The following is a 21,892-nucleotide window of genomic DNA, read 5'->3' as shown; positions in this document are numbered from 1 at the left end:
CAGAACTTAAGCTAGGAATCTTTTAAGCAGCTGAGTTAAAGTGGAAAAGCAACAAAGTGTGTGTGTATGAGAGAGAGAGAGAAACATCTCGGTAAGATACTATTGTGGAGAATTCCAAAACATGTAAAAGGCAGTCCCAACCATCAAATTCTTACAAGTTTAGGGGGTAAGACATAAATATACAGTTATTTAAGAGAGCAAGCTAAACAAATTGTTAAACAGTCATACAAATGTGACCAAAAGACTGACCTGAAGTCATGGGAGCTCAGAGGGGCCTGAGGTGAGACTAAAGCAGTGGCTTTAGATTTTTATGACCAAGATTCATAATAAGAAATACATTTTGTGTCGTAATCCAAAATATATATGCATTTCTATATAAAACTAAAAATTTTATTAAGTGATTTGCCCTTACTACTTTCTGAAATTTTCTGTTGTTTCTCTTTTTTGAAATACAATCTACAACCAGAGTTCCTGTCGTGTCACAGTGGTTAACGAATCCGACTAGGAACCATGAGGTTACGGGTTCAATCCCCACCCTTGCTCAGTGGGTTAACGATCCTGTGTTGCCGTGAGCTGTGGGTGTAGTTTGCAGATGCGGCTCGGACCCCACGTTGCTGTGGCTGTGGTGTAGGCCGGTGGCTACAGCTCCGATTCGACCCCTAGCCTGGGAACCTCCATATGCCGTGGGAGCTGCCCAAGAAATGGCAAAAAAAGACTAAATAAATAAATAAATATCATCTACAACCAGTTGAATCACTGTCACAATTTCCCAGTGAATGAAAACCTGAAGTTTAAAAAACACTACTATAGACAGGGTTTCTTAGTCTTGACACTATTAGCATTTTGGGCTCAGTAAATTTTTTTTTTTTTTCCCTTTGCTATATCTGTGGCATGTGGAAATTCCTGAGCCAGGAATCGAACCCTCATTGCAGCTGCAGCAACACCAGATCCTTAACTCATGGCACCACAGAGCAACTTCCATGGGCTCAATACATTTTTTGTTGAGAGAGATTGCCCAGTTCTTAACTGGGGATGATTTGCACTCCACCCCGCAGGATTTTGGCAGTGGTTGGAGACATTTGGGGTTGTCACACCTAACTGCTGATATCTACTAGGTAAAGGCTATGGATGCTGGTAAACACCCTACAGTTCACAGAACAGCCCCTCCCCAAAAGAATTATCCAGGAGTTCCCTGGTGGCCTAGCAGTTGAAGATTTGGTGTTGTCTCTGATATGACCTGGGACATCGCTATGACGTGGGTTCAGTCCCTGGCCTAAGAACTTCTGCAGGCCATAGTATGGCCAAAAGAGAGAATTTTCCAGCCCAAAATGTTGATAGTACCCTCATTGATAAACTCTGGTCTGATAAACTCTGGTCTGATTTTGTGAGACTTTTTGGAGGAAGCAGGATTTATGTAGAAAAAAGGAAAAAGAATGAAAATGATTGAGCAAGAAGTACAAAGTGCATTTGAGGGAGTCAATAAACTTGGTGAGCCAAAGCAAGGGCTTCTTAGAGACACTATGGAAGATAAAGCTGGAAATGTTTAGGAGGATTTTAGACATCAATAATAATTAGAATTTGGAGTTCCCATCGTGGCTTAGCAGTTAACAAACCCAACTAGCATCCATGAGGACGTGGGTTCAATCCCTGGCCTCGTTCAGTGGCTTAAGGATCCTGCCTTGCCATGAGCTGTGGTGTAGGTTGCAGACGCGGCTCAGATCCTGCGTGGCTGTGGCGTAGGCCAGTGGCTACAGCTCCCATTAAACCCCTAGCCTGGGAACCTCCATATGCTGTGGCAGCGGCTCAAGAAAAGGCAAAAAAGACCCAAAAAAAAAGAAAGAAAGAAAGAAAATAGTACCATTTTGAGAACTACATTCTACAGAAGAATCTAGCTTTGAATTGGAGGGGTTGGGGATGAGGTAGTGAGTTTGGGTTTTAGATATTTTAACTTAACAAAGGGAAGTGCCCTGAAGATATTTTAAACTATTGTACTTTACGAGGAGAAAGGGGGAAGAGCTGGAGAGAGGGGGAATCACCTTCCTCCAGGTGATCATTGAAACTGCCATGTGAATGAGACCCTCAAAGGCGAGAATAATAAGGAAGGAGGGCGATGAGAGGGCAGAGGGTAAGGCCTTGGAAGGACTCTTACATTTGAACTCTGGTTGGAAAATTAGAAGACGTGAAAGGGAAGAGGTTAAAAGAAAGAAATAAAAATTTCCAAGATCTTCCCGTTCCTTTCCTCTCTGAAATGTAAATGCCCACTATTCATCTTGATGATGCTTATATTTTAGATAAAGTTTCTGGAGAAGAAATGCAAATATTGAAGAATCTAGTTATATGACAGATTGAAAAGAAGGTTTTTCTGCCTCCAGGAGTTTAACATTTATGTGATCTGCCCTTTAAGAAGACCTGAAATCTTAGTGGGACCGAGTTACCTCCATGGTTAGGTTTTATGTACATGAACATGTAGAAGATCTTTATCGGGAACATATTTATTACTAATGAGAACTCTGATTTACTTCATTCCCCAACTGTCTTCATAAACAGATGATACCTGCCTCACTACCAGGGAAGGAATGTAAGATATCTATAGAAAGGAGTGCCTACAGTGAGGTATTTAGAAGTAGTTCCTCAGGTGTTTTAGATATTGACTGTGAAAATTTAAATATTCTGGTATTTCCTACATGATTAGTTTTGTGATAATCGGAATCTCTGTGATGGAGTCCAACAGCTTTTCCATTACTCTTATCAAGGGTACAGAGGAAAAAAATCACTTTTGATGTAAGTTTTGGCATTTGACTTTCTATAAAAAACACACTGCTTTTCAAATAGCTTTTAGTAGCACTCTCATAAGCCAGAGGTTTTAAATGTTTAAGTTCCTGTTTCATTTTCAGTAACTTTTATTGGATTGGATAACTTAATTATTTATGAGGGCCTACATGATGTGAATGTCTTGAACATACTTTAGTTGGTTGCTTGCTTCAAAGAATCCTACCACCCTAACATGTTCATTATGCATACGTTTTGTGTGATTTATACTCCTACAGTAGGGTCAGATTATATAACAACCTCTCTTTTCCTAATAAGGAAAAGAGTCCTGATGGGATTCCAACAGCCTTGTTTATAGACATGGTTCACTTTAAATGATTATAACATTGATCTAGGACTTGATTATGCCTTATAGACCCCTCTCTCTGATTTCATTTTAGCTCCAAATGAAAGTCTAGACAAGAGGAGTTCCTGTCATGGTGCAGCAGAAGCGAATCATACTAGGAACCATGAGGTTGTGGGTTTGATCCCTGGCCTTGCTCAGTGGGTCAAGGATCCGGCGTTACTGTGGCTGTGCTGTAGGCAGGCAGCTACAGCTCCGATTAGACCCTAGCCTGGGAGCCTCCATATGCTGAGGGTGTGGCCATAAAGAGACCAAAAAAAAAAAAAAAAGTCTAGAAAAGAGAAAAAAACAAACAAAAAAACAGCTTTCTTTACATTCCATTAGGTTAAAACTGAATACCAAGTTTGGCCAAGTCAAAATAGATATTTAGGTTTTTTTCCTATTAAAAAGAAAAAAATCTGAGCTGTTTTGGTTTTGAACTTATAGCTCCATTGCTCCAAGCTGAAAGCGCATCCTATTATTTGCCCAAGAAATATTAATGCCTAAAAATGGTACATAATGCTCTTTTAAAAGTCCCCTCTCTGGAACACTTAGGGAATGAGTTGTTCTGTTCAACTGAGATTTTTCCCAGATAGACAAAGGCAACACTTAAGCACGTTTTTTAAAAACTGTTTTGATTAGAAGACTTTTCAGATACTACACATGTCTTTTTATCCCCATTGGACAGCATATATTAAACATAACTTAATCTTTGCCAGATGATCTAAAACTAGAATTGTGAACAATTCTTAAACTGTCATAAATCAACAGTGTCATCCTCAGATGTGGCAAACAGTGCCTTTTCCCAAGTGTTACTATGTTGATCTATTAGGTCCATTTTTTTCTAGTTTTTATGACTCTTCCTTCATTATAAAATATCAACTATTTTTAGATGCCACAGTGGAGCTATCCTTGGACAGCACACAAAATAATCAGAAGAAGCTGCCAGCCAAAACGCTCATTTCTCTTCCTCCACAGGACGCCACAAATTCTTCTAAGCTCCAGCCAAGCTATGAGGAGGTGAGAATGTGTGCCATTGGTCTTCTTTTGGATGTTTAGGGCTGTGCCACCAGTCTGAAGTTCAGTTGAGTTTGAACCTTGAGATAATATTTATGACTCTTAAAGAAGACCTTTATGCTTAATGGAGAGCCAGAATCCCATAGATACTCTTTCCTGGGGAGAGTATCTATTACCAGGAGGATAGCACAGAGGCTTTCAATGGCCAGTAATATTTAGCGTCTGAATCTCCCATATTCAAGAGTATAGCCATGGAGTTCCTGTCATGGTGCAGCAGAAACGAATCCAACTAGGAACCATAAGGTAGCAGGTTCAATCCCTGGCCTTGTTCAGCGGGTTAAGAATCTGGTGTTGCTGTGAGCTGTGGTGTAGGCCAGTAGCTGAAGCTCCAATTAGACCCCTAGCCTGGGAACTTCCATATGCTGTGGGTTCGACCTTAAAAAGCAAAAAAAAAAAAAAAAAAGAATATAGTCACTCTCTTCTCCTTCCCTCCTAGCCTAAGGCAAATCTTTCCAAACCTAGTAATTAGTCATTATGATCAAAGAAAGGTTTTAAGAGAATAGATGTAACAAAGACCTTTGAGCAGACACCAACTTAAAATTGTGGAAGTTACCTCATTGGGATCATTAGTAATAGACAAACACTGATGTGTAAAAGGATATCTCTTGATGATACTATATTGTTACAATGGTAATAACAAGAGTAAAACTAATAGCCTTTTTGGCGGTGTTAACTCTCATGATTTGTCTTCTCTTTAAAAGCTAGAGGAAGAAGAACAGGAAGACCAGTTTGATTTGACAGTCGGCATAACTGATCCTGAGAAAATAGGTGAGTGTACCTGGGACTCCTCGTGATGTTAGGATGTGGCTGTGGAAGACATGCTTAGCTTGTCTCTAAATGGTTACCTCCACAGCTGAACCTAGCTAGCATGAAGTACTTCATTATTAGCTTTCCTGTGAAACTGTGCCCCCTGCTAGTCTTCCAAGGCCAGAAACAGCAGTTACTAGTGCTTCTTTAGGCTTTCTTGGCTTTAGGAAGAAAAATTAGAAAATCAAGTAGTAGGAGAATCCCTTTTTATTTTCCTTAATTTTTTTTGACCACTCCCATAGGATGCAGAAGTTCCCAGGCCAGGGATCAAATCCACGCCACAGTAGTGACAGTGCCAAATCCTTAACCCACTAGGCCACCGGGGAACTCCTAGAATCCCTTTAAAAACTCAAAACATTGCCTTCTCCCACAGAGTTGTTGAAACCATTTTACTCCCTAAAAACAATGTTCTAAAATTTGGCATGCTGGCTTTATTTTTCCCTCAAGAAATTTTTACTTCTTATATATAATTTATCATGTATCCTTAATAGTCTTAATAAAATGGATAAGTCTGCATCTCTCTTTCATAGGTAAAGATTAAAGGACCCAAGCTGAATTTTAATCATGTTGAAATTAGATTTTCAAAAAGCACAGTACTTAACTTTGGCCGGAATGTGGATTTTCAGGACAGCCTTCCCTGTCCCAAGCTTGTGAGACCTTTAAGTGAGCAGAGAGCAACAGGCCTGGACTTTGCATGTTCCAGATTTAGTCCCTGGCAGAAGAGGCTGCATGGAGCTTTTTCCTCCTGTTAAATAGGGGCGATGTTTATATGATTAAGAGGAAAAGTGTGATTTCCAATTCCATCTGTTGTGAAATAGGAACAAGTTTTAGAAAATCTAATGAGACTGTATGCAAAAATGGTTTGCTGTTAAACTGTGGATTTTACCTTTCCTAGGATGTTTATGAACATCTTATACAATTCGCTTATCCAACCAATGATAGAGGAAATTGAGAACCAATAAATGAAATGTAGCTCTCCTGACAAGTCAGAACACATCGTCCGTGATAGAGCTTGGACCAGAACTTTGGATTACATGTTTAGGAGTCTCTCTTGCCTCTCTAAGATTTATGAATATTCTACAAGCACATTGATTTTAGGCTACTTATTAGCTGCCTTAAATCTTGGGTAGACTAAAATAAATTATAAGTAAATAGTACTAATTGTTTTAACATTTAAAAATCCTGATGTTTGTACCAGGAGAGGAAGGGACTGTGTTAGTTTCCTAGGACTTCTGTGACAAAGTACCATAAATGGAGCAGCTTAAAACAGCAGAAGTTTATTCTCTCCTGGAGGCTGAAAGTCTGAAATCACAGTATTGGCGAGGCCATGCTCCCTCAAAAGGCACCAGCGAAGGACTGTTCCCTGCCTCTCTTGTAGCTCAGGCATTCCTTGGCTTACAGATGCTTCACTCTGATCTCTGCCTTCATTGGCACATCATTTTCCCTTTATGTGTGTCTGTCTCTGTCCAAATTTCTCTTCTTTATATGAACATCAGTCATCCTGAATTATGGCCCACCCTACTGACCTCATTTTCTCTTGATTACTTCTGTAGAGACCCCATTTTCAAATAACATCACATTCTGAAGTTAGGACTTTCAACATATCTTTTTTAAGGAGACATAATTTGACCCGTAACAGTAATTTAAACATCCGTGGATCAGATTTATTTAAACACAAATCACTTTGGGGCTTAAGCCTTTGTCCCCTTGTACCATGGCTATACTGTGAGTCATGTTGATGCCAAGAAACCAGCTACTTAAAGCATTTTCATATTCAAGGCCTGATCCTTATAACAGCACCTTCTGTTTGTGTAGACTGTTTATTCAACATGCGCTTCTCATTCCCACACATATCTAAATAAATTAGAATCTCACTTCTACCAGGATATTGCTTTTGAGAGCCTTGGTAATTGGCATAGGTCATTTCCTGCTTTCTGAAATTATTAAGGAAATTAACATAAATTAAAAACTACTGCATTTCTAGAACATTTTCCGTAATTTATAAGCTCTGGACATGCAAGTATGTCCCTTTTCTCACACATTGCCTCAGTAAAAGCAGTGGTAAGCAAGCAAAATGTCCAAAGATCCTACATCACTACTGTGTTTTATGTATGTTCGCACTTAAGTCATCCCTTGAGGCACTAAATTATGGGATTGACCTTCTAGACATTTGACCATGACTGTCCACCTGTGGATGAAATTTGAAATACTTTTTCTATAAAGTAAATGCAGATTTTTTTTTCTTTTATCAATGGTAAGCATCCTTAGTAGTAGTAGGCAATGTAGTATAAGTGGTTTAAAAGAGAACTAATGGTAGTTATCAATATAAAGTAATTTCTAAAGCTTAGCTTGTGATTTCTGTTTTATATATTGCTTTTCTGGTAGGGCTTGGAGAGCTAGAGAAAGCAAGCCCTCTCCCTGTACGCTCTCCAGCTTCCCTGTGTACTTTATACTCCAAGTTATTCTTGGAGTTCCTGCTGTGGCACAGTGGGATCGGTGGCATTTCTGCAGCGTTGGGATGCAGGTTCTATCCCTGGCCCAGCACAGTGGGTTAGGGGTCTGGTGTTGCCACAGCTGTGGGCGTAGGTCATGACTGCGGCTCAGATCTGATCCCTGGCCCAGGAACTTCCATGTGTCGCAGGGTGCCCCCCCCCCCCCCAAAAAATGCAGTTATTTTCAGCTGTCTCGGTGAAACCAGGTTCTAATATATGACCTTGCAGATCTAGAACTGCACCTTCTTCCCCTGAGCCCTCACCCCAGGACCAGTTGAGAGGCTTACACAGCTAGTTAATTGTTGACCTAGGTTTTTCTGATTGCTGTGGGGAAGAATCAAGGCATGGGAAGGAAGGGGACAAAAGCAACCCAAAGCACCAGAACCCAGCACTGGAGCTGTGTCTGTCCTGAGTCCAATGTGTGTCTTTTCACTGCTCAGTGAGTCAATAGTGCCTTTATGTCCCTAAGTGGTCAAGGTCAGGACACTACCAAAGAGAAAAACAATTTCTTGAATCCCAAATTATTTCAGTCAAAGGCTTTTTCAGGAAAATAATTCCTTCAGGAAAGAGAGATTTGTGTGACATCAGGCAGCTTAAGTGTCTTCTTGCCAGGCCCTTTGCTCTGCCTGAACATGCTAGATGAGAGGGGTCAGTGTCCCCCCAGCACCAATGGAGGGGCAGGGACAGTATTTCTAAAAGAGCAAACCAAGCCCAGAGCTAGCTTAGGGTAGAACTACTTGTTTCCTTTTACATCATTTGCTTCCTTCTCCTCCTCCTGCTGTATACAGCAAGAGAATTGTTTGGATTTAGACAGATGTGTATAACCAGCCCAAATATTGGCACTTGAACAACCAATGGATTGTCACTATCCAGTGCTGCTTTGTGGAGGGTATAAATGGAGCCTGGCTTTGGAACACAGGGGACTGACTCTCTTGTCTAACTCAAATTGGGGCCCAGCCAGCATCCATGGGGGCATGAAATGTGCCACAGAAGCCCTGAGGCACAGTAGGAACTGGATTATAGGATAGTGTACATGGCTTGGAGATGAAACAAGTATCCCTTCTTATACATGGCTCCTGTGGCTGGCTTATGATTCCTGGTTAAACGTTAGCAAGATTAGGAGTTCCCGTTGTGGCGCAGCGGAAACAAATCCAACTAGGAATTATGAGGTTGAGGGTTCGATCCCTGACTTTGCTCAGTGGGTTAAGGATCCAGTGTTGCCGTGGGCTGTGGTGTGGGTCATAGACGTGGCTCAGGTCTGGCGTTGCTGTGGCTATAGCTGGCAGCTGTGCCTCTAACTGGACCCCTAGCCTGGGAAACTCCATATGCTGTGGGTGCAGCCCTTAAAAAAAAGCAAAAAAAAAAAAAAGTTAGCACGATTAGCCCTGCTTTGATTATAGAATAACCCTTTCCTGCTTTCTTGTTCTCCCATAGGGGATGGTATGAATGCCTATGTGGCCTACAAAGTTACAACACAGGTGAGTCCAGGTGACCCTGCTGATGGCCACCTTAATAGACTTGGGTGCTTATACCAAGAAGATCATCACTCAGATTATTTCTGGGTATTTCTTTAGTTTCTTTGCCAACATCTTCCTTCAAGTTTACTCAAGATGGAACACGTCTGCATTCCCTTGGTAATTTCATCTGAGCCTTTCCACTTTCCTCCCAGAGAGCTAACACTTCAGTGTGAAACTTTGTAAGTTTTATTAAGATATGTGGTGTATCTGATATAGTCCCATCCCTCTTAGGAGCTATGTGGCTTAGAGCTAGTTTGGCGGATCGCCCCAAACTATATCACCTGTTTAAAAAACATCATTTCTTCTCCAATTTCCTGTGTGGAGCTTCTTTTAATGCTTTCCCTAACCTTTTGCCCCTCGGGTCTGGTCTTCCTTTTTTATATATTAATGCATACAAAACTTAGGTAATGTTGTATGCAGGTTATGAAGCATAAAAAAATGAAGCCCCAAACCTATCACCAGTCTTAAGACGAGTACCATAGAATCCACCTGCGTGTTTCTCCATGTCCTAAACCCTGCCTCACACCTTAGAGGTGAATACGCTCCTGAGATGTCTCTCATTTCCCTTATAAAAAGTCCTCACATAAGTATCTCTAAACAGTATGCTGTTTTGCTTTTTTTTTGTTGTTTCATAAAAATGGTATCATGCTGAAAATAGTGCTTTCTGTACTAGCATTGTTGCTCAGAGCCATCCATGTTTGTGTGTAGCTGTGGTTAGCCCAGTATGTGATTACAGCGTATTATCTATCTACCTTCCTGTTGTGAATATTTGGCATGTTTCTAGCTTTTATAATTATGAGCTATGAACATTCGTGGACACATCTCCTGGTGGGCACATAGAAGAGTTTCTTTGGTGTATATAACCAAGAGTAGTTCCCTTGGGTCACAGGTGGTGCAAATATTGAAGAAAAGGAATTACAAACTATTTTGTAAAGTCTTTGTACTTTTTGTAAAAGTTCCCATTGACACACTTCTTTGCTAACAATTGGCAAGGCCAGCCACCTTAAATTTTGCCTCTCTGGTGAGTAAATGATCTCTCAATATGATGTAGGCCTAGTCTTTTTTACTAGAAGTTTCCTTTATATTATCTACTTTTTGGCCTGCCTCCTGTGTGCAGGATCTTATGATACTGCACAGGTTAAAGCATCTACAGTGTAGACATTTCATCTGATCCTCCCCCTTAGGAGTGCTGTTTAGTCTGTCTTTTCTTTAGTTTGGCTACTTTAATTCCAGCACCTATAATAAGTCACTGCACAATGGATGGGTTATAGATGGCCATAGATTTCCAGCTTTAAACTAGATGGCAACATCTCTTTCCTTAGAGCAAGGGCTCTTAACTGTGCATGAAACTGAATTTTATGCATTTAAAATCATTATTCCAAGAAGGGCTTCTTAGACTCCCAGACAGTTAGAGGGGATTATAGCTGAAAAAAAATTTTTTTTTTAAATCTCAGCCTTGGGGTTCCTGTCGTGGCTCAGTGGTTAACAAATCTGACCAGGAACCATGAGGTTGCAGGTTCAATCCCTGGCCTTGCTTAGTGGCTGAAGGCTCTGGCATTGCCATGAGCTATGGTGTAAATCGCAAACACGGCTCAGATCCTTCATTGCTGTGGCTCTGGCACAGGCTGGTGGCTACAGCTCCGATTAGACTCCTAGCCTGGGAGCCTCCATACGTTGCAGGTGCAGCACTAGAAAAGACAAAAAAAAAAAAAAAAAAAAGGAATCTCAGCCTTGGAGAAAGTTATTTACCAAGTGGCTAAAGGACAGGGAATTGGGAAAAGATTCCCTCAGTGTCAGCCATGACTTTCAAGATACTCATTCATCCCCTATTTGAAATGAAAGTGCCTTGTGTTTTTTCTTTCCCCAAGACGAGCTTACCAATGTTCAGAAGTAAACAGTTTTCAGTGAAAAGAAGATTTAGTGACTTTCTGGGTCTTTATGAGAAGCTTTCAGAGAAACACTCCCAGAATGGCTTTATTGTCCCTCCTCCACCAGAGAAAAGCCTAATAGGTAAGCCTGTGGTCTTTAATTGGGCCTGGATTTTTTCCCTTTCCTTCTTTCTACAATATACTTTTTATTTAGTATATGAGACTGCTTCTAATAACAGTGTACAATCCTGCAATAAGAAAAGAAGTATTTCCATCATTTTCTTATAAATCACGTAAGGGCTAGAGAAATGGCATGTTTTGACATGGTCCCTTTCCTTGGGTGCAGTGGGAGATTCTGGTTTTGGCTTCCACAGGGGTGTGTGTGTATTTATGTTGGTATCCAGGAGTCTTAAATGATTGCTGTTCCCTCCAGATTGAAATGTACTAATTGGATGGGGAGAAGTGATGGGAGTGAAGAACCCCTGCCATTCCCATTAGTTGATGTCTACTAATCTATATTCAGAGTCCTGTGGCCCTCTTTTAGAAAACATATGCTCTGCAAGTCCCAGAGTTTAGAACTTTCAACACTTTGTGACTCATTTGAAAATATGATTGTCATGTAAAGAACCTTTTGTTCATGCCTGCTCATGACATAGGAGGGACCTTTGGTTGCATTTTATAGTGCTGTCCTCATTGCCTTTCCTCCTATGGACTTTTTTATAATTTATCCTTTTCATGATGATTTATGGGGGGGTTTTTGCTTTTTAAATTCCATTCCAGGAATGACGAAAGTAAAAGTTGGGAAGGAAGATTCTTCTTCTGCAGAGTTTCTTGAAAAACGGAGGGCTGCCCTAGAAAGGTAAGTACCATACAGGTATTTTCTAGAATGCCTTGAAGACAAGTGAGAAGCTAAAACTGAGTCTTCTTTGTAAGACCTTTACTGGAGTTAGTAGTGTTGACACTTGAGTGAGTAAAGAGTCCCAGCTCCTGACCTTTCCTAAGTTTCTTTTCTTTCCCTGTCCTGAGTGAACAGAAATCACATTCTCCTTCTTCACCAGTCGAATACAAATGGTCTCTTCCTGAGCCGTTATTTTTCTTCCCTTTTTGGAAATGTGAAGGGCATGAACTTGTATGTTCTTACAAACAGAGTCATACTTAAGTGCCTTATCTGTGGACTTTTTAAAGTAATGAAAGACATTATACCCCTGCCAGCACTGTATGACTCCCAAACCTTGTGAGTCCAGGTCGACTAACCAGATAATTACTTCCCCTGTAGGTACCTTCAGAGGATTGTGAATCATCCTACCATGGTACAGGACCCTGATGTCAGGGAGTTCTTGGAAAAAGAGGAGGTTAGTATTATACAAACTGAAATTCATAATTCACATTTGCCCCTGTGAATTGAAATTAGTTCATTCAACAAATAGCTGAGCACACACGTGTAGCCTCGGCTTGGACTAAACCCTAGTTTGTAAGCCCCCAAAACATGGCAGATATCTCTCAGCCTTTGAAATAAAAGAAGCTCTGCTTGCAGTCAAAAGTAACTGGTTGTGGAAGTCACACTACAACCTAGTTTGTTTTACTGGATCAGCAGTGATCTGTTTGGAAAGTCCTTGGTATGTCTTTCATAGGTTACTACTTGGCTCAGTTTGTATGCTTATTTTGTGCCAGGAGCTGAGGGGTGTTGGTTCAAAACCAGTTACCACAGACCACAGAAATGCCATGTAGCAGAAGCATTGATTCAAGCAGAAGATGTTTCAACAAGCTAAGCATAGGCTATTCATGATTGTTAAAAAACTAGAGACAGCTCATTTGCTAAGAAGAATTAAGAAAAATATATCAATACAACAAATTCTTAATTTTCATCATAAACAGAAAGTATACAGAAATTCATTGGAATTATTGCAGGTATTAAATGAATTACAAAAAGTAAAACATGAAATAGCATAGAAATACAGCTGTAGAAATACCTTAATCATTAAGGATCAAGAGAAATGCTGGAATAAAAAATGTATCTCATAGGAAAGAAAACTAGAAGGAAATAAGTGATAGGGTAGGACTGTCGTTTGGTATTTATTTATTTATTTTTATTTATTATCTTTTTTAGGGCCACACCTGAAGCATATGGAGATTCCCAGGCTAGGGGTCGAATTGGAGCTACAGCTGCCGGCGTAGGCTACAGCCACAGCAACGCCAGATCTGAGCCACGTCTTCAACCTACACCACAGCTCACAGCAACGCCAGATCCTTAATCCACTGAGCGAGGCCAGGGGTCAAACCCGCAACCGCGTGGTTCCTAGTCGTATTTGTTTCTGCTGTGCCACACGGGAACTTCTCATTTTGTTTTTATTTTTAACTTTGTTTCAGTTTACGAATCGTGTTACACTAATGAAGAAAATATGTGGGTTCCTCTCCCCCCAACCCCCTCCATGAACTTTTTTTTAATTAAAAATTCCCTGTTTAATGCTTCAAATCTTTTCGTTTCTCCTCTGGGATTTCTAAATCCATTCTTCCCTTTCATGCCCTCATCCTCACTTGGTACCCCTAGAACAGGGTTTGTCTATAGTGGCACTGTTGACACTCTGTTGGGGGGCTGTCCTGTGCATTGTAGGCTTAACAGCATCCCTGGCCTCTATGCACTAGATGCCAGTAGACATTTGCCCCACCCCCACCACTACCCCTAGTTTAAGAACCAAAATTTATCTGCAGGCATGGCCAAATGTTCCCTAGAGGGCATATGGCCCTCAGTTGAGAACCACTGTCCCAAGAGTTCTGGGTACTAAAATCTAATTGTTCCGCATGGTCTACTATATATGCTATGGAGTCTTCAGCACCCCTTTTATGCCTTAGGAAAGAAGTGGGAAGACTAAACCAGTCAAATCGTTCCTGAATATTTGGCGTGCTCGACTTAACTAGATTGTCCCTAAAAGTAGCTTCAGTCTGAATAAATTACGCTCCTGTCCGTGGACCTTTGTTCACTGAGGGAAATCTGAATAGAATTTCAAACACTTCAAAGTGTCTCATGATGTTAAGGCCAGCTGTGTGCAGAGTATGCTAATCCAAAAGAACTTTTTCCTTTTAACAAAGCATGTTTGATATTTAAGCAGTTCATGCCTGGATGGGCACACAATCTCAGTGAGGTCACCTGGACACATAATACACTCTGCTTTCTTTCCACACACAATATCAAAAGCTGAAAATGTTGCTGATTCTATTTAACCTTGTCCTTTGATTTTTTTTTTTTCCCTTCTGTACGTGCTAGTTATAGTTTTGTCTGCCTTTGAAAATAAAAAACTACAGTTCAAATAATTTGTTTGGCAAGTTTTGGGCATGCCATCTGATGGATACTAATTCTTCTGAACCTAAAATAGGGGCAGCAGATAACTTGCCACCCCCGCCTTCTTGGTCTTGTAGCTGCCACGCGCCGTGGGTACCCAGACATTGAGTGGCGCTGGTCTCCTCAAGATGTTCAACAAAGCCACAGATGCGGTCAGCAAAATGACCATCAAGATGAATGAATCAGACATTGTGAGTAGCCCTGTGCCTCTCAGCTTCCCCTACCTCCTCAGGCTAATGGGTCAGAAGCTTTGGGGAGTCCTGAAATTTCTGAGATTAGAGACTTTGTTTTAAAAATCAGTCCGTTTCTTAGAAAAAGAAAAAGAAAAAACCGCTGAGGAAAGACTGTGCTCTACACCTGTATGAGTAGCCTCCTTTAAAGCTCTGGGCTTGTGTGTTTCAGTGGTTTGAGGAGAAGCTCCAGGAGGTAGAATGTGAGGAGCAGCGCTTACGCAAACTGCATGCCGTTGTAGAAACTCTAGTCAACCACAGAAAAGGTAACAACCTCTGAAATGCACTTGGAGCTGGGGAACCTGGTGTCTCCAGTAAGCTGGAGCTGGGAGGGCACGCTGTTCCCAAGCCTCTCAGCCATTCAAGTTGAAATTCTCAGCCCACCTGGCCCTTGATGTTCTGATCAAAACCGTATGCCCTGCCTCTCCTGGCAGGAAACAAGACTTCACCACTGAGGCGTTGTTCTCCTTATCTGGAAGGGGTGCAGGGAAGCCATCCCAGTTACAGCTTGACCTGGGACTCGGGCTTCTATTGGGATGATTTGAGTTGGTAGCTTTTATCCAAAGTGATACAGCTTTAGCTACATGGTCCAACAAGCAATATGTAAATGCAGGGAAACCACCTATGTCTCCTAATCCTTCTTCACCTTTCATTGGTGGGATTTGCTTAAGAACCAGTAAAATTTGCTGAGTTTGAATGCTTTCCTTCTCTGACTTGAACATGCTGGCGAGTGGAAATTTAAACAGGCAGAAAGTCATTTGAATGAGGCCAGCAAAATAAGACCCAGCCCATGGGCCTGACTTGGCTCTGGGCCTGTTGCTGAGAGCTAGGAATGATTTTCATATTTTTAAAGAGATTGGGGATTGAGGGGCAGGGGAGGAAGCGAGACCATATGTGGCCTGCAAAGCTTAAAATACCTGGCTCTTCAGAAAAAAATCCTGTTCTGGAAGTGCATGCAAGCCTGTGGTGTGCACATATACTTAGTCTCTTGTGTAGACAGGCCTCTTAACATGAGCTGTAATGTAAAATCAGAATCATTCCTTTGGTCGGTTTATTGTGACTGGCCTCTGGTTCTCCAGGAATATTGGAGCTGCTTCCGAGTAGGCCTAACCTAGGGAAACAGGACAGCACATGCTGCTCCCCACTCACATGACCAGCTGCATTCCCTCACTTTCTGAATACAGTTGGCTGTGGGGTGAGTGACTAGGTTGTAGAACCCACATTTGCCGGACAGGGGGCCAGCATGGCTCAGACAGACATCCATGCAATGCCAGCCGACTTGTCCTTTTTCCTCGGGCGATCAGAGGCCTCTGCCATCTTCCTCCTTCCAGAGCTAGCGCTGAACACAGCCCAGTTTGCAAAGAGTCTTGCCATGCTCGGGAGCTCTGAGGACAACACGGCCTTGTCACGGGCACTCTCCCAGCTGGCTGAGGTGGAAGAGAAGATCGAGCAGCTCCACCAGGAACAGGCCAACAATGACTTCTTCCTCCTTGCCGAGCTCCTGAGTGACTACATTCGCCTCCTGGCCATAGTCCGCGTAAGCCTCTCTTTCCTTTCCTCTTTCTTCTCCACTCGACTTAATTTGTCTTCTCCTTTGCCCATCCCCTTCCCAAGATGGTTTCATCCATTATAGCTTGAAATAGGTATAATTTTTCTACTCTCAGAAGGTATCCTGTGCCCCCAAAAGTCCATTAAACTCTTAGTTATCACTGAGTCATTTTTAGGTCCACAGCTAGTTTTTTAAAAGAATTTGGACAAAAGACCACTCTCAAATTTCCACGTAGCCCCCCTCTTTGTTGTTGAAGCTGGACAGCACCCTCTATGCTCCTTTCTTCCAGCAAGGTTTATTAGAGACCTGCTCTCTTGACCCCATGGAGCAGTGACTTCCTCAGTCCTTTGGTCTTTGCCTCCTTAACAGTAAGCGGATGCTTTGCCCTGGTAAGAGCTCTTGCTGGCTTCCACTTGTCCCTCCAGTGTGGGCAGTCAGGTAACTACATGGAACCGGCTTGGCGTTGCATGGAGGAGTGTGGCCAGGGAGCTGAGAGCTTGTCACCAGAGCCCTCTGTGTGCTGTGCTGACCACACTGGTACCAACACTGCAGCCTGCAACTCAGGTTGAGCACCACCTTCTCTTTTGGTGACCAGGGCCCTCTGGCTTCCCCTGACCTCTCAGAGTGGCCGTGGAAGCTTCACTGAGCAGTGATGCTAGCTTTGGCACATCCTCCCTGAGACAGAGGAAAGAGCCAAGAGGGAGCCTGGCGCCTGCCCTAAAAGGACCTGAGTCTGCCCGATCTGGGTCGGGACCAGGGTGTATGAGCCTCTCCCACTCCCCATCACCAACTGTTTCCCCGCAGAGAGCTCCTGTATTGTCAAGAGCTGAGCTGCTCCCAGGGCTCTCATTTCCTTCGTGGTAGGATTGCTTAATATAGCCTGTGAGATTGCTCATTGTCCTCTCCCTTTGCTGTTTGGTTTGCTGCTAACTCCATAGTGATAAGAGGCTGAAAAATAACCTGCTTTGGAATTCTTAGAACTGGTCAGACTACTTAGACTCAGGAGCCATCCCAGGAAAGGGTTCTCTCTGGGGAAGCTTTCAGAGAGCAGTATTGTCTGGGGTCTCAGGAGGGCTCAGACTGGGATATGACCCTTAGGCCAGGTGGGCCCACGTGGACAGGGGGGAGGGAGGCCCAGCTGGGGCAACACACATTAGAGCACAGAACCGAGAGCTGGTCTTTTCTCAGAGACCCCACACCTGCGCTTCTCGTGATCGTGTGCTGGCAGTGGAATTGGACAGATGAGCAAGTGTTTCTTTTCTGCTCTTCCCTGAACCTGCAGCTGTACCACAGTGAGCCCAGGGGGTTAGGCTTGGACATGAGGTCATCTTTTACCTTATCTTTTGACATCGAGCTGTTGAGAAATTGCAGATGAGCAGCAGTGACAATGCAGGGAAAGGTACACTTGGCATCATTTCCCGCCCTAAGGTTCAAGTCTTGCCAAAGGCCTGCGCTAGGAGGCCTAGAGAACATCCAGCAACTCCTGTAGGGAAGGGGAGCAAGAGAACAAGCTAGTGGGGGTGCAAGATGGTTTGGTTATGCCATGCAGCTGTCCTCTGGAAATGCTGATTGTGATCCCTGAACTGGAAACAGGGAACACCAGCAAGTGGCCTTTGGAGAGCAGCTTGGGGACCTTGATAGCCTAGAGCAGTTGAGTGTACGGAGGAGATGAAGGTAGTGTGTCCTCTTGGTGCCTCAAATAAGTGTTTATTTGAAGATCTGTTAAGCTAACCCTGATTGCTTCCTTAGGTTGGCCTTCCCTGATACATCTCCCAGGCTAAGCTAGGTCCCCAGTGTTTTTCCAGTACCCTGTGCCCTGCTTGATTTCTCTGTACTCTGCATACCTAGAATTACTTGTTGGCAATTAATATACCCTCTCAACCCTTCCTGTTAGATTATAAGCTCCATGAAAGCATGCCTGAGTGTTTCTTTCCTCGTTGTATTCTGAGACACAGTAAGCACTCGGGGCAAGTATGTAGACTCTCAAACTGACTGAGGGAGTCTCCAGAGGGAGACAGTTCCGAAGCCATAATACCGGGCACTGGCATCAGGCCACCTGCTGGGCCCCCAGCCATCCAGCCTCGGGAGTAGCATGAAGCAGCATGGCGCTGGCTCACTGGACCCTTAGAGAGAAATCTTATCCAAGCTTGTGCTTTTTGGTGTTAAACTTCCAGCTGGGCACTAACACGTGGCTGCAGAACCTGCCCTTGCTCTGTCCTTCCCTAGCTGGGAAGAGCTGCTGGGAGAGCCCCCGAGGCACAGCCAGCAGAGCTCCTGAAGGGCTGGTTGTGCTCTTCCCCAACCTCCACCCCCACAGGCCGCCTTTGACCAGCGCATGAAGACGTGGCAGCGCTGGCAGGACGCTCAAGCCACACTGCAGAAGAAGCGGGAGGCCGAGGCTCGGCTGCTGTGGGCCAACAAGCCTGACAAGCTGCAGCAGGCCAAGGACGAGATCATAGAGGTGAGGCCTCCACCGCAGCACAGCAAGGGTGTTCTGCTGGCTTCTGGAAGATGCCGAGAACCCCATGGCAGGCAGGAGAGTCTAAAGGATGGGAAGCCTCTGAGAATGAGTCCAGGCGAGACTTGAGACCTGGGCCCTCCTTCTGCTTTCCAGTACCACCCAGACTTGCCCAATCAGAATCTCTGCAGGAGCGGTCCTGGCTGGGTCATTGATATGCCTCCCTGGTGAGAACTAAAGTCACTTCTCTGTGGCTCCCAGCCTTGCTGACAAGTACCTAAATCAGAGCCTCTGGGATGCCAGAGCTTTTCTTAGGAGCCAGGCTTGGCCTGGGGCACATGGCATCTCTTTCCCAGCCAGCCCAAAGGTGGCCTTCTGCTGGGCTCTGGCTCCCATGCTGAGTCTCTGTATCTGATCTTAACCCAGAGGGATAGACAGACAAATGACCACTCGAGGTCTCAGAGAATTGCTTTTCAGAGGTAAAGACTTAGTAGTAATATGTAATATATTAAGTGATCCTTTCTTTCCTCTTTCTTCCCAGTGGGAGTCTCGGGTGACCCAGTATGAAAGGGACTTTGAAAGGATTTCAACTGTGGTCCGAAAAGAAGTGATACGGTTTGAGGTGAGATAGCAGATCCTAGTTCTTGCCAGGGTGCAGTACCTGGTTTAGTAGTGTTGTTGGTTTTGTCCAAGTCTCTACTGAGTAGGGAGACAGATGGCAGTGCTAGTGACTCGGCAGTTTGTGAACAGGTGTGCCCTGTGTGTTTGTGTGGGTGAGTGTTCGTTCATTTGTTCCTGAGGCAAAGTGACTGTCTTACACTTGTTGCTGGACCAGGGCAATTAGACACATCGAAAAGCTTGCTGGAGTTCCCGTCGTGGAGCAGTAGTTAACAAATCCGACTAGGAACCATGAGGTTGTGGGTTCGGTCCCTGCCCCTGCTCAGTGGGTTAATGATCCGGCGTTGCCGTGAGCTGTGGTGTAGGTCGCAGACGCGGCTCGGATCCCGTGTTGCTGTGGCTCTGGCGTAGGCCAGTGGCTATAGCTCCAATTCGACCCCTAGCCTGGGAACCTCCATATGCCGCGGGAGCGGCCCAAAGAAATAGCAAAAAAAAAAAAAAGACAAAAAAAAAGAAAAGCTTGCTGCTGTCATAAATCCTCTAGTCCCCTGTCCTTTGTCCTCCCCTTCCTCACCCCGCCACCATTCAAGAAAGCCTTGCAAGGCTTTGGCAGAAGCTCTGTGGCGGAAAATTATAGCTACTCCAGTGGCTGCCTCTGCTTTCCGAGGCTGTGTTCAGCCTTGGTCAGCAAAATACATCACCATCCTATCAAGAGGCAAAGGAACAACTGTCTGGATGGTCAGTGTAGAATCCTGTCTCCTTTAGAAAGAGAAATCCAAGGACTTCAAAAACCACGTGATCAAGTACCTTGAAACACTCCTGTATTCACAGCAGCAGGTATGTAGCTTATGTGTGGCTTTTATCCTTTCCTGCCTGCTCCGAAGGCCAGCTGTCTGCTTGTGGCTTTGGTGACAGGATGGTCTGGCCCTGCTACAGAGGGGTTGGGCCCTGCTTAATCAGTAACTGAAAGTAGGTCCTGTTGCTCTAACATGGAGCATCCAATAGGGTCTTGCCCTAATCCTGCCGTGTGTTAGTTTTTAGGGACAAACCCCAACTCTCCCCTTCCTCTAACCCCGAGATACCACCTCACCCTTTTGAGGCTGAGGCCCCAGTCAGGACGTGGAACAGTGGCCCCCACTGTGAGCTAACTGAATGGAGCCCAGCTGTGACCCCCACAGGGGTACTTCCTGGACTGTCCTTAGATACTGCTCTTGCACTTGATGCTTCCCTGAATCCAGAGCAGAAGGGGCAGTGTGGCCAGCTGGCCGGGCTGTCCCAAGGTCCACTCTCAGCCCAGCCACTCCTGAGCTTGGCCTCAGCTCAGGCCTCCCTTTGGGTGGCTGAGACACTGGGGCAGTGCCGTGGCTCTGCCACTAGACGGGGGCACCTGCTTACTGTCCCCACTTCTTTGCAGCTGGCAAAGTACTGGGAAGCCTTCCTTCCTGAGGCAAAGGCCATCTCCTAACGGACTGAGGACACCAGAGCCCACCTGCCTGACGCTGCCTTTTTATACACTGTCCTCCTCCACCTCTGCTGGACCCCAGTGTGCATCCTGCCTAGCCTGGACCTCACCCCTTCCTCCCTGCCCCATGACCAAACTGTCCCCAGCCACTCTAACATCACTTCAGTTAGCTTCCATATATATTTTCTTACCTGAGAGAATAGTTTCTTGCTTTAAGCAAAAGACCTATAATAGGTGGTGGAATTATGGGATGGGGTGGAGTATTGATATAAATATATAAATACAAATGTATATTTTTCAGGATGTGGTTAGTGAACTGGGAATAACGTTTTCTGTTACTCCTGATGGTGCCATGAAAAGATTATGTAATAAAATACTTTAAAATCAGGTCACATGACTCAGAATGGTGGTGCTTTTTGCTTTAGGCTGGGGAGCAGTTGGGAAGCAGGTCTGGAATACTCCTAACCAAGAAGTTGCCAGGGTGTTGCCAGGTATAGTAAGTTCCTCTCCACAGGAGATCACAAAGAAGCTTTGGCTGCTGCTTCTCGGTGGAACTGGAGTTTCTTTTTCTCTACCTCAGCTACCTGTTCTGAGGGTCTCTTGATCTGGTTAACTCTTATTCCTACTTCTTGAGGGAAGGAGTTTTAAAGACGTTTCTTACAATAAGAGCAGCAAAACCAATTCTCCTGCAAAGGAGGCCGACTCTCTTTTATTCCTGCCTTGTTTCCCTTAGCTGCCCAGGCCTCTCAGAGTCTTGCCTTCTGATAGCAAAGCCTTGTGTTCCGAACTTCTTTTTGCTGCCCATCCAAACACGTCCTCGGTAGACTGGTTTGTCGTAAAAGGGTAAGGGACTGATAAAGACTTAAAGCTTTATCCCCACAGACAGCAGAACCAGGCACTCAGCCCCTAGATAAAGTCACCCAAGAGTTCCTAAACCTTCTGAGTTCCAGGAAGCTTTATTATCCATACCCAGGAGCACATGCCAGCAAAAGGCCCAAGTGTCATCAGCGCATGCTGAGAGCACTCAAAGGGGTCTCTGTGCAGCCTGGCCAGGGCGGCCCGGTCTCAGATGTGCCATTGCCGGGCTTCCCCTCAGCTGCGTCCCCAGCTGCCTAGGCTCGCTGGTTGGAGCAGACTATGGAGCTGCTCTGTGGGGCTGGGCTGGCAGACTGCCTGCCCCGGGAACCTCGCCACCCCTAGCCCACCACCCCCAGAGATGCCCTGCTGAGGCACTGCAGGCCTTCTCTGTCATTTCCCTCTGGTTGGGGCTTAAGGTTGGGGAGGGACAGCCTGAGGCAAGAGGAGATGGTAAACAGCCCTGGTTTC

General features: G+C 44.4%; 1 protein-coding gene across 2 annotated transcripts in view; it reads left to right on the top strand.

Moving 5' to 3' along the window:
• The window catches only part of SNX1 (sorting nexin 1), a 39,411-nt gene extending 18,456 nt beyond the window's left edge, over positions 1-20,955 (top strand). The window contains exons 3-15 of one of the 2 annotated variants that reach the window (XM_047765923.1): positions 4,044-4,171; positions 4,930-4,996; positions 8,962-9,005; positions 10,913-11,054; positions 11,693-11,771; positions 12,189-12,264; positions 14,327-14,440; positions 14,652-14,745; positions 15,811-16,016; positions 18,346-18,489; positions 19,028-19,108; positions 19,870-19,941; positions 20,519-20,955. In XM_047765923.1, the coding sequence (XP_047621879.1) occupies positions 4,044-4,171; positions 4,930-4,996; positions 8,962-9,005; positions 10,913-11,054; positions 11,693-11,771; positions 12,189-12,264; positions 14,327-14,440; positions 14,652-14,745; positions 15,811-16,016; positions 18,346-18,489; positions 19,028-19,108; positions 19,870-19,941; positions 20,519-20,569 (1,298 nt within the window). In that variant the 3' untranslated portion in view covers positions 20,570-20,955. Of the gene's footprint in view, positions 1-4,043; positions 4,172-4,929; positions 4,997-8,961; positions 9,006-10,912; positions 11,055-11,692; positions 11,772-12,188; positions 12,265-14,326; positions 14,441-14,651; positions 14,746-15,810; positions 16,017-16,317; positions 16,392-18,345; positions 18,490-19,027; positions 19,109-19,869; positions 19,942-20,518 lie in introns of those variants that run through there. The other variant, XM_047765924.1, reaches the window with a different exon arrangement.
• The last annotated feature ends 937 nt before the right edge of the window (positions 20,956-21,892 follow it).

This window comes from Phacochoerus africanus, chromosome 2 (genome assembly GCF_016906955.1).
Source record: "Phacochoerus africanus isolate WHEZ1 chromosome 2, ROS_Pafr_v1, whole genome shotgun sequence".
Lineage (NCBI taxonomy): Eukaryota > Metazoa > Chordata > Mammalia > Artiodactyla > Suidae > Phacochoerus > Phacochoerus africanus.
The sequence above is the reverse complement of the archived record's forward strand: the minus strand, read 5'-3'. Positions and strand labels throughout refer to the sequence as shown.